This window comes from Coloeus monedula (genome assembly GCF_965178545.1).
Source record: "Coloeus monedula genome assembly, chromosome: 5".
NCBI classification, from domain to species: Eukaryota; Metazoa; Chordata; class Aves; order Passeriformes; family Corvidae; genus Coloeus; species Coloeus monedula.
The window spans coordinates 33262331-33275855 of record NC_138785.1 but is presented as its reverse complement, the minus strand read 5'-3'; the positions used below and the strand labels follow the sequence as shown (position 1 = coordinate 33275855).

The 13525-nt window shown below is 37.6% G+C and overlaps 1 protein-coding gene across 1 annotated transcript in view; it reads right to left on the bottom strand.

Annotated features, from left to right (window-relative positions):
• The window catches only part of CENPE (centromere protein E), a gene marked incomplete at both ends in the record, with an annotated part of 37030 nt that continues 23505 nt past the window's right edge, over window positions 1-13525 (bottom strand). The window contains 15 exons of the mRNA XM_082281314.1: window positions 1-98; window positions 923-1185; window positions 1594-1753; window positions 2309-2406; window positions 2921-3033; window positions 3647-3850; window positions 4500-4721; window positions 5816-6025; window positions 6566-6775; window positions 7986-8198; window positions 10374-10520; window positions 10603-10803; window positions 11676-11918; window positions 12727-12885; window positions 12992-13282. Coding sequence (XP_082137440.1) covers window positions 1-98; window positions 923-1185; window positions 1594-1753; window positions 2309-2406; window positions 2921-3033; window positions 3647-3850; window positions 4500-4721; window positions 5816-6025; window positions 6566-6775; window positions 7986-8198; window positions 10374-10520; window positions 10603-10803; window positions 11676-11918; window positions 12727-12885; window positions 12992-13282 — 2832 coding nt within the window. The remainder of the gene's footprint in view (window positions 99-922; window positions 1186-1593; window positions 1754-2308; window positions 2407-2920; window positions 3034-3646; window positions 3851-4499; window positions 4722-5815; window positions 6026-6565; window positions 6776-7985; window positions 8199-10373; window positions 10521-10602; window positions 10804-11675; window positions 11919-12726; window positions 12886-12991; window positions 13283-13525) is intronic.

Here is a 13525-nt window from a genome sequence, read left to right as displayed (position 1 = left end):
TTACTGGGTGCTGCAATCAGGGGCTGTATCTTTGTCTGAAGTCCCAAACCAGTGCTTAAGATGTTCTTCTGTGGACTCTGTGCCCGCAGGTCGTGTATCTGTACAGAAGACAAGAATATTGAAGCCTTTCTCAGTTAGACAAGCAGCAGGAATACAGTGATACAAGACTAGTGTTTTATATATTAGCTATCAAAGCTTCCCTCTGAGGAGCTTTGTGTTTTGAGGAAAGCTGTCCTATTACCAAGTGGGCCATCACAAAACCAGCAACGAGTCATGTTCTTTCTGGAAGTCTGCTATTAATACCTCAAAAACTGGCTAACTCTTCAGCTTGTCTGCTGGGGCCTTCTGAGAGCTGTGAGAAGCATGAGGGCAGTAGGTCACCAAAAGTCAGCAGGCCAGATATAAGAAATTTGAAGTGGGGCTGAGAAACAGGAGTTCTCATCAAAACAGCTATTATGGCAGCTGGAGCCAGGCAGAGTAGCAGATGGAACATCAAAGACTAAAGCTTACCATTGAAAAACTTCAGAAAGAAGTTAACCAGCAGTTAATTTTATATACTTTTACCAGAAGTCTGTGCTTAACCGATGTACAGTTAAAAAGCGGAACATTTTAGACCACCATCTATCTAATAACAATATTTTGCTGATTCACTTTAAAAAGTCACTCATCAACACTTCCACTGCAGAAAAGGAAAAAATTGCATATCCTTCAGGGGCTGAAGAATTCATTTTGGTATTTTGATTCTGTAGAGCATACAGAAGCTTCACAGCTCAGATGGTCAGTTTTTCAACAGTCAGATGAAAAACCATGCAGGAAAACTTATTCACATTTTGGGTCTTAATATGTAAGTACAGCATTTACTCTCAACTCAGGCCATCCTCTACAGTTTGCATCTTCAGAACTTTATAGGACACTGTGTTACCTGTTAGCATACCCAAGTTGGAATTATCGAAGAAATTTGTTGGACAAGTCAGAGGCAGAGGCTTTGATAGGTCCTGAGTCACTATTTCCTGAGAAACAGTTTCCTTGGAGGGTGAAGGCATTTGCTCTTTAAAGAAATATGACACTGTCTTCTTAGGAGACTTTGGTGTTGTCTCTCGAGTAGTTTCTCTTAAGGATCGTTCTCTCCATTTTATTGCTCTCTCTTTCCATTTCTTAAGTTCCTCTTTCAGTTGAAGTTCACCACTGCAAAGAAAAAAAGCCAGCATTTAAGTAAGAAAAAGTTAGTTTACTCTAAGGAAAAATTCCTGGAGAACAGGCAATTTCTATATTTTCAGATGACACATCACAGACATGGCAATACAGTAGCTGTGTATCTTGGTTTCAGGGGAATTTTTTTTAAGCTAAAATTTCTTCCAACATACAGTTCAAGTGTATCTTCCAGCATCTAACAGATTCTTAGGAAAGTAATCAATTAAAGTTCAAAAGGCCTTTATAAGCCATAAAACACTAGCTTTGAGTAAAACTTTATGATGTGAAATCTAAAATTAATGGTTACTCACTTCTATAGGTCTCCCAGAAAGAAACACTAATGATGTACATAGTTAAATACAACAAATGATTTGACATGTTGCTAGTCAGCTTTCAACTTACTTTAGTAGAAGGTCATTTTGTTTCTTCAGGTGCAAGTTCTCTTTCTGTAGCTTAGCTTGTTCAGCTTTTAGAACAAGTATTTTTGTGCTCTGCACAATACCACTGCCACCACCACATGTAAGGGGTATTTGGGATTGCTGAGGATCTGCTTCTTTCAGCACTAGAAAACAGATTTATACATATGTGTGTGCATTATTTGGAGAGTGCTTAAAACTAACCAATGCATTTTTTAGCCTATTCCTTCTTTTGGTCTTACATGTGAAACCTCACTGGGTTACAAGTGTCATTACAACAGTTGCTCTTTTTCTACACAAAACACACCTGCAAGTACTCACACTGCCAGGGTGATACTAAGAAACATAAAAGATTCTTCACTGGGCCACTTAGAGGTGAAATAGTTATTGTTTCAGGTATGTCATAGCTTTGATTAGAACTAGGTATTCATATGTCAAGGAAAAAGTGGCAGCATGAGCTACCACCACTGCAAGCTTATCCCTCCACAAGGGCAAACATGGCTTGAGAAAAACTCAAGAACTGCTGTGATTCTAATGCAGTTTATGTGCAGCTAATGTAGTCTGCTTTCCATCTCAACTTCCAACACACCCAATTCTCCTCATACCATTTGAGGTACAAGGCTGCATCTCGATCTGGTCTTTAACCATTTAACCTCAAAGGTTTAACATGAAAGAGTCCCTTATATTTATCTTGAATTTACCAGTAACATCTTGCTCTTGGTGTGCTCTTCTCAGTTCTTCTTTTAGCTTTGTTAGCTGTTGTTCTTGGTGTTCTGCAAGGGCTTTATAATTAGCAAGTCTATATGAGGCAGGAAGGGAGGAAAAAAAGATCCAGAAAACCTTAGTTTAATAGTTATTACAGTTTCAGTTGAATTCCAATGAGCTATCAAATACAAGACACACCCAAGTTATACAAGAAAAACTACATAAACCTGATTGTCAGTTATATTTTATGTAAAGTGCACAAAGATTTTAGGTAAAGGGCACCCAAAAGTTGGACTAATTATTTTTGGTGTACCCCTTCTCTCCAGTGGAGAGTGCTTTCAATTATTGCTTTCCCCTTGACTTTTGTCAGAACAGTTATTTCATTTATGGCTGGACATGGGTAGCTGAGAAATTTTGGTGGGTGTATAGGGAAGGAGTTTTGGAAGCAACCCAAGGTGCACACAGATTTTACTTTCTCTAATGACAATAAAATCTTACAGCACCTCAAGCTGAATGCTTACTTCTTATTATGTGGGAAAAATAAAGAGGGAAGTAGAAGCTAAGAATAAAGTAGTTGAGAATTGTAAGCAGGTAAAATTTGAACTTACTTCACTTCAAAGGAGTTGGATTGTTTCATTCTTTCCAGATCACATTTTACCAACTGTGTTTTGAGATGGTCTATTTCTTCTTTGTACAGCTCACCACCTTTATCTAATTTTGCCTGAAAATAAAATATTTTCAAATACAAGTACAAATAAGGGCTTGTTACTTAACAATGAAAGTAAGGGTTGTTTACCTTGTATCTTTACTATGATCTAGACTGCTAGATTTTGCAGGACAAGACTAGGAGTGGGAAGTTATTTTTCACTAAGGTGGCTCACCTTACCAACTAGCACTATAGTAGCAGTTGGTATCTTACTCTGGTGTATACATGCAGTCATATTTTAGCAAGTTTTGCTGACTTCCATGCAGATAAAAATCTGGAAATTTTAAAGTAGCGTGCAAATATATCACATGGAATAAACAGTTCATGCTTCCATTTAACATGTTTTAAAATGTTTAACATGTTTCAGAAATGCATCACATACAAGTGACACATTTAGTTTCTAGTATTGTAATATGGGTTCTAAATGTTGTCACTGAAGGTTGCACTGGTGGAATGTGAAACTGACAGGTAGAATGTTAAACAGCCAGGCAGAGTGTTTTACTCTGGGAATGCCATACACAACAAATACATTGACTATACAGAGCTACATTTCACCTAAAACTGTTGTCAAGCATACTTTGTGTCTTTCATCAGCGGGAGAGAGAAGAGTGAAGTATTTTGCTCATACCTGAAGACTCTGCTTCTCTGTTAAGGCAGTCCTGAGGCAATTATCCATCTCATTCAGTTTGGCTTGCAGTTGGGTGAGCTCGCTCGTCTCTGTTCTTATTTTTAACTGTGCTTGTAACTTGTTTATCCTGTCATCTTTCTCTTTGACACTTTTTCCTACTTCATTAACTACATTTTCTAACTTCTGAATTTTTACTTCCATAACCTATTGAGATATATCAATCAATCAGTTATGAGCAGTTATGTCAACAGATAGTAACAGTAACAGCACATGGTCATATTCTTAGCAAAAACAAGGAAAAACCCAAACCATACAAAAAATCCAACACTACAGGCTCTATGGCAATTCTTCATGTCCAGGTCACCGTTTTGTGTCACCTTTTAATAGTCTAGAACACTCAAGTCTAAGAAAAGAAAAAGTGCTTTGGAGAAGGGTAACTGTGACATAAAAAATAGGAGGGAGAAAACAAGTCCTCAATTCCTGTGATTAAATAGAGAATTCTTCTCCAGCTTCATGTCTGACAGAGTGAATACCATATACTTACAGGAAGCATCAAGAGTATCACCCTATTAAAGTCAATACTTCAAAAGCAAACGAAAACACTTCATATGAATTTCTAAACTGAACATCTATCTCTTTGTGTACAGAAATCAGGCAATTAAAATAATCACATTACAGGCAAGAGCTCAAAGTTCCACTTTGGAAATAAAAGAGCTACTAAAATAAAGTGCACGCTATTTGTATTGTGGTGGCATAGATTTACAGTTGCTATCAATCCTTATTTTCAGTTTGGACTAATCTCACTTAGAAAGCAAGCATCAAAGAAGTATTCCTTAGAAACAAGAATTGGTACCTTCTTATCTTGTTCTGCAACCTTTAATTTATTATGAAGCCTATAATTTTCTTCTTCTAACGCCAGGCTGGCAGAGCCACCGGGGGCCAGTTTTTCTTTTAGAGTGTTTAGATCCTGAAGCAACTCTTCATTTTTCTCTTTTCTCTGTTTTAATTCAACATCAGCATTTTTACTATAATCTGCAGTTCTGGCATCCAGCTCTGAAGCAAGTTCAAGGAGTATCTGAAAATCAGTAGCATCACACAGAATAATTTAAAATAATTTTTTAATTTGCTAGAAATAAGGCAAGTGAAGAAACAGGAAGTATTTTCTGTATTATTTTCACATTCTTGTTTCAGTGCCCCATTTGAAAATGCCTTCTGTCAGAAATGGTATCAGTAACACTCAAAAGAACTGTTTCATTTCTGAGAGAGAGGGAGGCAGGAAGGGGCACAAGAGAAGATGATAGTGTATTGCAGGTTTACCAGTATTTCTGCATGAACAAGTATATTAGAGAAACAAAGGAAGTATATTGGAAAGACTTCTTGAATGTCAGTAACAGAAAACCATAATTATTCACAGATTTTTTAACTAGAATGTATTCAGTGACTAAAGGAAACTAAACCTACACATTGGGCTATTCTAGAAACCCACATGTTTAACATGTCAGTTAAATAAAAACTTCACAATCGTCAGGAAATGACCATGTTTACTAGATTTTGGTTTGTTTGCTAAAAGCTTTGACCCACATAATATTAGGGTCAGGAAGTTCCTCCAAAGACCTTGCCAACACTGCAAAATCCCAAAGTAGTCAAGACTGGCTATTGACTCTATAAAAGAAACTTCTTAAAATAGGGTAAACTTAAGATTTAATCAGAAAGATGAAATTTTGTGAAATCCTGTTCATGATTCACTAAACCCTGAAAAATGCTACCCAGGTTTCCAAAAGAGGCAAGAGATAAGCAGATAAAAGAAAGGCGTGTGAATATAAATTTCAGCTGAGTTTTAAAACTGGCTAAGGTAGTTTTGATAAAGTTTAGCAAGAAAAGCAACATTTTCCAGAATTCAGACTAATAAAACCCCAAATAAACAGTTCCACATCCCCTCCCATTTATTACCTAGAAAGTCTTTCAGAAAGCAAGTTTCCAAGTTCAGATGCTCGAGGAATCTTTAAAAGTCTTTTAAGTATTCCTACATCTTACAGTTGAAGTATGAATAAGTGCTGATAATAAATGAATGATCATTTAAGAGCCTTTTTTGTGTTTTGTTTTCAATCACAGGCATTTGCAGAGTGCATACACAAAATACATATCTGATTCTATAACATTTAATTTTACCTTTACTTTAGGACTCCAGAATTTAAAGACTTGCAAAAGCCTTTCATTATCTTTCTCTAGTTCTTCTTTCAGTTCCTCTGCATCCCAGTGAGTTCCTGAACAAGCTTCCCAGAACTGTATTGTTTCTTTTCTAGCACTTTCTTCCTGCTGCAACTCAGCTTCTATGCAGAGAAGTTCACATTCCATTTCTGATACATCTTTGAGAATGCTCTTAAAAAAAAAAAAAGGGAATTAAAATTTAAGTACTGGTTTGATTATCACATTGTCTAAATATACTTTCTGTCCTCTCAGCTATCAGTATAGCAAGAAGTCTGTTTTAGCATCTAATTATCATATAAAAGAAGATTTGCTATACTTAAAATTACACCCTGTTGGGAAAGCAAGAAGACAATCTACACTCTGGAGCAGGTTGGAAGGGGAAAAAAAAAAAGTGATTTTTAGCAAAAATTTATTTCATTGTTTTAGAACAAGTCCTCTTGGTATTGGCAAGTATGTATTTTATAGGGCAAATAAGTAAATAACATTCCCACTATTTTCTAACCTATTAATTTTACTTTCAGCCCCTTTACAAAGCAAAATCCTCATATTATAGAGCTAGTAGCATAAAAAATAGCTCTATTCCTTCACCCCCTTAAGTTTTAACAGATAGGCCCATTATCTGTTAAAATGCCATTAGATTCCCACCACCACATGACCCCATGCCTTGAAATGAGTCTTCATGTCGATTTTTTTTTTCCCCCCAAATATTACCTCTGCCTCCAAGTGAAAACTCTGCAGCCCTTCACTGCTGTTTAACTCTTGAGATGACACTTCATTCTGCTTCAAATAAATCTTCCTGAGACATTGAATCTGGGATTGTAGGTGATCTTGTTTTCTCTTTTCCTTAAGCAAATCCGTTTCATACTTGTGAACAGTAGCGTGATATTCTCTTTTCTTTGAGCAAACAGCACTGAACAGAACCTGTTGCAGAAGCACAGGATGTATCAGTGTGCATGCTTTAAATGGTGCCCTGCATCCAGCTAAAACTGTATTTTACAGGCTCAGAGTAAATAGATGGAATTATAAATGTCCCAGATAACTAACACGACTAAGAAAATTAATTTCACATGTGCATTATAGCAATGGCATATAAGCCTTTTAGCTGAGACAGTACTTTTCCAGTACACTTATTTTTTTTAAGCTTCAAAAATAGCCAAAAAGTCTAAAAGGCTCTAGACAGCCTTCCACAAATCTAGACTTTGAAAAGCAAAGTATTCTTTGTTATATTTATTTTCTCTTATGAGTTGTGAAAGGTGGAGATGATCTACAAGAATAATATCACTGTGCAGATTTAAGACTTTATTCTAGCAGAGATCACTAGTTGAATCTTGAACATCTTTAACCATGAAAGTTAAAAGCCATCTATGGAAAAAAATAAACCTAACATGGCTAAGTTAGGTTATAAAATGAGGCTCTTTGGAATATTAGGTCAATGTGTAAGTTAATGGATATTTATAGACATGACTGACTCTCAAGAACCTCACCGCCTCTCTCCAGGCCTGTGCATGTTTCCCCCCACTGCTCCAACCAAAAAAAAAACCCCATCCCTTAATAGCTCATGGTAAATAAAGAAACAGAAAAAAACTTTATCATTTACTGTACTTCTGCATGGTGTTTACAGGAATTCTTTCCCAACTACCCTTAACCTTTTTGCTGATAATTTTAGTCCAATGGAGAAACTGATTCCAAATTGGGGAAGATCTGCAAGGCTGTAGAATCATCAAACTACTTGGGTAGTCTTGCAGAGCAAGCATGCATCTCCAAGCAAGCTTGCATGTCTCTTTCTCCCACAAAGAAATACATACTTAGTCATCTATAATTTGATTTATAGAGTGCAGAAAGAAAACTTTATTTCCCAATTAAAATGGAATAATAATGAAATAATACTGTGCAAAGCAGCTGAACTACAATTAAAAACTAAGTTTGATTTACATAACTAAGTAGTTCCAGTTATCTAAGATTGTAAAGCAATTACTATCAACTTATTTTCTCCAATGTATGGATTCTTAATAACCAAAGCTTGAATATATAAAATCCTAGCTGTTACCATTGAGAGCTTATTAAAAAAGCCCCCAAAACCCAAACCCAAGCGATATGAAGCATCCACATATCCAGCATTTTAAGTTGGTACCTTCAATTTGGTCAATAACTTCTGGAGACGACTGTTCACTTCCTCATTTCTAGTTTGAAGTGTTTTGACTTGTTTTCTCTGCTCCAATGGAAGCTGAGGCAGTATCACATCCATCAGTGCTTTCTGACTATTCAGTTCACTCTTCAGCTTAAGAGACATTGTAGAGAGACATTCATATCTCTTCCCCATATTTGGGAATTTCTCAAGAAGCTCCTAAACACAAGAGAAACAAATAAATTTGATCACAATAAGGAAAAGTGTGATTAGCTATAAACAGAAATGTAAAATAAATGACCCGACTCCAGGACTAACTCCTACAGTATGTATTGGTTTTACAACAGGAAGTATTAGGATTAAGACTTCAGTTTTGACTTGCCATAGGGATATGACAAGAACACTAATCTAGGAACAAAACCAGGTATTTTCTTAGTTTTCCAGCAAGTCATTTCACAAGCTCAAATTGTCTTTGTGGTTTAGATTGCCTGGCCACCTCAAGACTTGTAGATCAGGCATTAAAATAAATTATTGCCTGTTCACAAGTTTGCCAACTAGCCTTCTTCAGGATGGACTCCCAAGTTTATCTACTTTTCCTTTCTTGAAGGAAAGGGCTCATGAAGTGGATCCTAGCACTGTGCCATGGAAAGGAAGGTGTGAACAAGCAGTGAGCAGGCTCAGTAGTGCTACAGGCTTGAAGACCCAGTATTACCTTTAGTCATGTCTATATTACACATTTTAATCTAAGTATAACACTCCCTTGGCATACTCCCTCCATTGTTAGTTCTTAGTTGAAAGAACCAAGATTCACCAGTTTTCTTAACTCTTCACCTCACAGTAAAAACATTGGAACATTGGGAAGAGGCAGACAAGATCCCACCTATTACAGAAGTCAGAAGGGGAGAGTGCTCTTAAAAGGGATCAGCTGATGTTAACTTCCCTCATTATAATCTCCCTGCTGCTGATGTAGGATAGAAATACAGCAAGAATGGAGAAAGCTACAAGTGACTGATTTTTGCAGTTTGGTTCTTTACCACTTTGGTATTAACTGAAGAAGCACTCTGGGCTTCTTTGCCCCATGTAGAGTGATATCTAAATCTGCTGCACCTGCAGATTTCATCTGTAGACTGCAGTACAATGATAGTGAGCTTTAAAGCGTGTCGTACACATTCATAAATCCTGGTTTATTCTGGTTTTCGGTAGGTTACAAAAGCACTTCTCATCTCTGTGAAAATATACTCAGGATAGTTAACTAGCAAAAGGTCTGAGGAATTCCTGCTTTGAGGGCAGAAGCGCTTTAATGGAATTAATTTATTTGACACCAATTTATTATTTAATGGGGAATAATGGAAGGGAGGATTTGGGGAGATTTTACAAAACCAGAGTGGCAAAGTGCTTCTGTTTGAGGTTCAGCAAAGTGAACTGCTGGGTCACAACTGCCCATGCCGTGCTACAGGTTCAGGGAATAGCGTCTGGAAAGCTTCCCAGCAGGAAAGAACCTGGGGGTGCTGGTCAACAGCTGGCAGAACGTGAGACAGCATGTGCCTGGGTGACCAAGAAGGACAATGGCATCCTGGCTTGTGTCAGGAATAATGCAGCCAGCAGGACTAGGAAAGGGATTGGCACTAGCAAGGCCACACCTCAAATCCTGTGTTCAGTTTTGGGCCCCTCACTACAAGACATTGAGGTGATGGAGTGTCCAGAGAGGGAAAATGGAGCTGGAGAAGGGTCTGGAGCACAGGTCCTGTGAGGAGTGGCTGAGGGTGCTGGGGTTGTTTAGCCTGGAGAAAGGGAGACTGTGAGAAGACTTTATTGCTCTCTACAACTGCCTGAAGGGAGGGTGTAGCCAGGTGGGGGTTGGCCTCTTCTCTCCAGTAACAAGTGATAAGCTGCATTGGGTGAGGTTTAGACTGGTTATTAGGAAAAATTTCTCAGTTGAAAAGGCTGTCAAGTATTGGAATAGGCTGAGACCACCAGGGAAGTGGTGGAATCACTATCCCTGGAGCTACTTAAAAGATGTGTACATCTGGCACTTAGGGACATGGTTTAGCAGTGATAATGGCAGTGCTGGTTTAAGGGTTGAAATCTATAACCTAAGAGGTCTTTTCCAACCTAAATGATTCTATGATCCTACACGACTAGTTATTTTCATTGGGGTGGCTGGACAGTAATGAAAGCAAGTGAGATGTTCTGTGAACATTAAACTGAACGCAGTTGACACAAGATGTGCAATCACTGAACAGCAACAGCAAATCAACTGATCCCATGGGTATGCAGTATCTTATCAAGATATGCAAACCATTTTATACATAATGCATAAAAGACTTATGCTCCATGGCAAGTCTCAGTAAGTTCTTATATGGATCCTTAAAACAAGGAGAAAAATAAACTTACCTTAATTTTCAAGGTTTTTTCTTTCAAGCTATCATCAGCCACCTGCTCTGCAATATCCACCGGGTTTCCCGGAACAGACATATTATTCAGGTTTCTCTGCTTTAGTTGTTCTAAAGCACGTTCCAGTTTTGCCTTTGTTTCAGTACACTAAAATAAAGGCATGCATATTTAAGTGCCATTCAAGACAAGAAGTTATGAGGAACTCAGGTATGCAAACTGCAATACTCACCATCTCAGCATTTCTTTGCAATTCTGTCTTGAGCTGGTCCCGCTCAGACCTGACATCCTGAAGAAGTTTTTGTAGCTCATCTTTTTCTTGATTAACTGATGAGATTTGTTCTTTAAGTTGGAAAGAGTGACTAGTTCTTTCAGCTAATAACTGGTCCTTCTCACATGATACGCTATTTAGTGTCTCAGTTAACTGTTGAATCTACAGAGAATAGTGGAGAAAAACACAAATCACAATTTGGTGATTGTGATCTTTATACTCTATGAAGTACTCAAATCAGTTGTGTCAAATACAAAAATCATAATTTTTAATACTAAAATTCACGCTACCAGCAAGAAAAGTTTAAAAGTAATTTTGGTGTTCTAGAAACTCAGAAAAAGAATTTACAAGGAAGAGGAATAGCATGACAACCAAAAAAGTCTACTTTAGTCAGCTTTCGTCTTCTGTAAAGCAAGAGGAATCAAAGGAAAAGGCAATCAACCTCTGTCTGTATCACAAGAAAATTGAAATAAATAGAAGATGAGCATAAAAAAGGGACAAGATCTTTATATTTCCTTTACTGAAGAGTAATACCTGCTAAACTGAAGTAATCCACAATTATACTCGTTGATCTACAAAGCAAGAATTTGGCAGGTGAAAAGCTCAAAACCAAAGACTACAAAAATAATGAGTTGGCAAGAGCTAAGTGCAAGACTTAAGACTTCCTAACAACGTCTATGATACAGAGAGTGTGCAAAGCACCAAGGATTCAAAACCCACTTCAATTCACACTGTCTACACAGTGCCAGTTAAGGTCAGAATACAGGTACAGTTGCTGATTATTACATTACATGAAACCTGCACTCATCTGAAAAAGTGACATTCATTACAAAGCTGAGACACTTTGAGGGTGCTATTAATAAACATCAATAAAGAAACTTAAACAAAATCCTTCGTCCGTGTTCATTTACCAACCATAGAAGTGATGTGCTGAGAATTAAAAATTAAGTAAGATTTGTGTTGAGCAGAAGTTTGGCACATTAGGAATAAAACATCAGAATACAAAATAGTGACTAAACACCAAAAGCCCTCACCTTGCTTGTTAGGCTGTCCTCCAAAATCTGTGACCGCCTCTGAACCTTTAGCAAATGTTCTTCCCTTTCTTTGTAAGTCTCTACCATGTGCTGTAGCTCATCTTTCTCCTTGTTAAGTGAAGTGATTCTCTCCAGCTGCTGACACACTTGCTCATTCACTGCTCTTTCAGTTTGTTCCTTTTCTGCCAGTAGCTTGCCATACTCAGCTGAGACACGAGTCAGGTTTTCAGTGACTTCAGTGAGCTGAAGGAAAGAACAAAGGAAAGAACAAATCAAAACCAGTATTGATATTTGTAATCACCTCTTGCATGGGCAAAAAGAATTTGATGCTTTGGAGAAAAAAAACCAGTAACATTCTAGAGTTCCTAAGTTTTCTTGTCCCAGCAATCAGGTTTGTGTTGAAGAGTGTTATTGGATCATCACTCAGAAGCACTGTCTGTACACATGGGTTGTTGTAAATGGATTGTTTTGAGGAAGACATCCCCAATGGTTTCCTGGTATAGTAATTAAAAAGAGATGTAACGACTTTGCCTAAAAACCAATCAAATGTCAGTGCTTCTGCCTCAGTGGTAGGTCAGAGTAAACGTGGAAAAACATGCAAGGCATTCTAAATCCATAAAAATGCCTCAATTGCTGTATCCACAGTAGATAGGAGACATTACTGTTTGCTAAAATGAAGCCTAAAATCCACACTGGCTTCAGACATGAAAATAGTAAGTAGAGAACAAATTTATAGTAGTGCAACAAATTAAAAAATGAGCTAAACTGGCTTAAAGTTGCTCAAGGATCTTTAGAATGGCACAGCTACATTATTACATTACAGTTACATTATTAGAAGGAAAAAAGTTCAAGACTGGAAAAAACACACAGAGGTCAAAGTGCATTGTTGATTCCAAACAACATTCAGTCATTCAGCAACAAGACATACTTAGTTGTAAAGCATAGGTTTCTTTATCACATTTACTGGAGCCCTACAAACTGAAGTTTGCAGAAGACATGGGCTGCCAAACCCGACTGAACGCCTGCTGTCCTTGACAAAACTGCTTCTGACCTTCTGCTGCAGTTCATCAGTTTTTTCCTTCAATGCCTCTTGTGCCTTCAAGAGCTGATTTTCTTTCTCTGAAATGCTTCCTTTCAGCTCCACAATAGTCTCCTGGTGTTGTCCAAGAGATTCACGAGCACATCTCAACTCCTCCTGCATCTGTGAGTTCTTTGGACACAATTAAAGTACATTAACACCTGAGCAACACTTCCAAAATCTAAGGCAGAAATCCACTAAAGCTGTCCTCCTCCAGGAAGAGGACTGCTTTTATTACCTTGCTAATTGTCTCCTGTATAGTTTCTCTTAGCTGGTCTCTCTCATTCTGGAGATTCTCCAGTTGCTTTTTAAAACCATCATCAACATCATCTCCCTCTGTCTGGGTGCTCACTTCCTCATAGTCATGTGGTTTTGGAATAACATCTGTTCTCTCCATTTTTTCAGATTCTCCTTGATAGTCATTGGCCTTTGCTTCCTCCATTTCACGCAATTTCCTTTGTGCCTGGCTCAGCTCTTCTCTCAGAAGAAACAACTCTTGCTCCATGGATTGTCCTTGCATCTGTGGTATCTATTTTGTAAGAGATGCAAGTCAACACATTCAGGAAGTAGCTTTAGGAGAAGTTTATCTGACACTTTTGATAGGCTTATTATGTACAACAAACAGGCCACTGCTTTAGAGAAATTTGCAACTTTTAGACCATTAAAATTTGACCAAATTCCACATACAATTCAAGTTTCTTGAAATAAAAGACGTGTAAAAATAAAACTTGAAGCAAGAACTTCTTTTAGAAGTTACAGAACCGGAATTTCA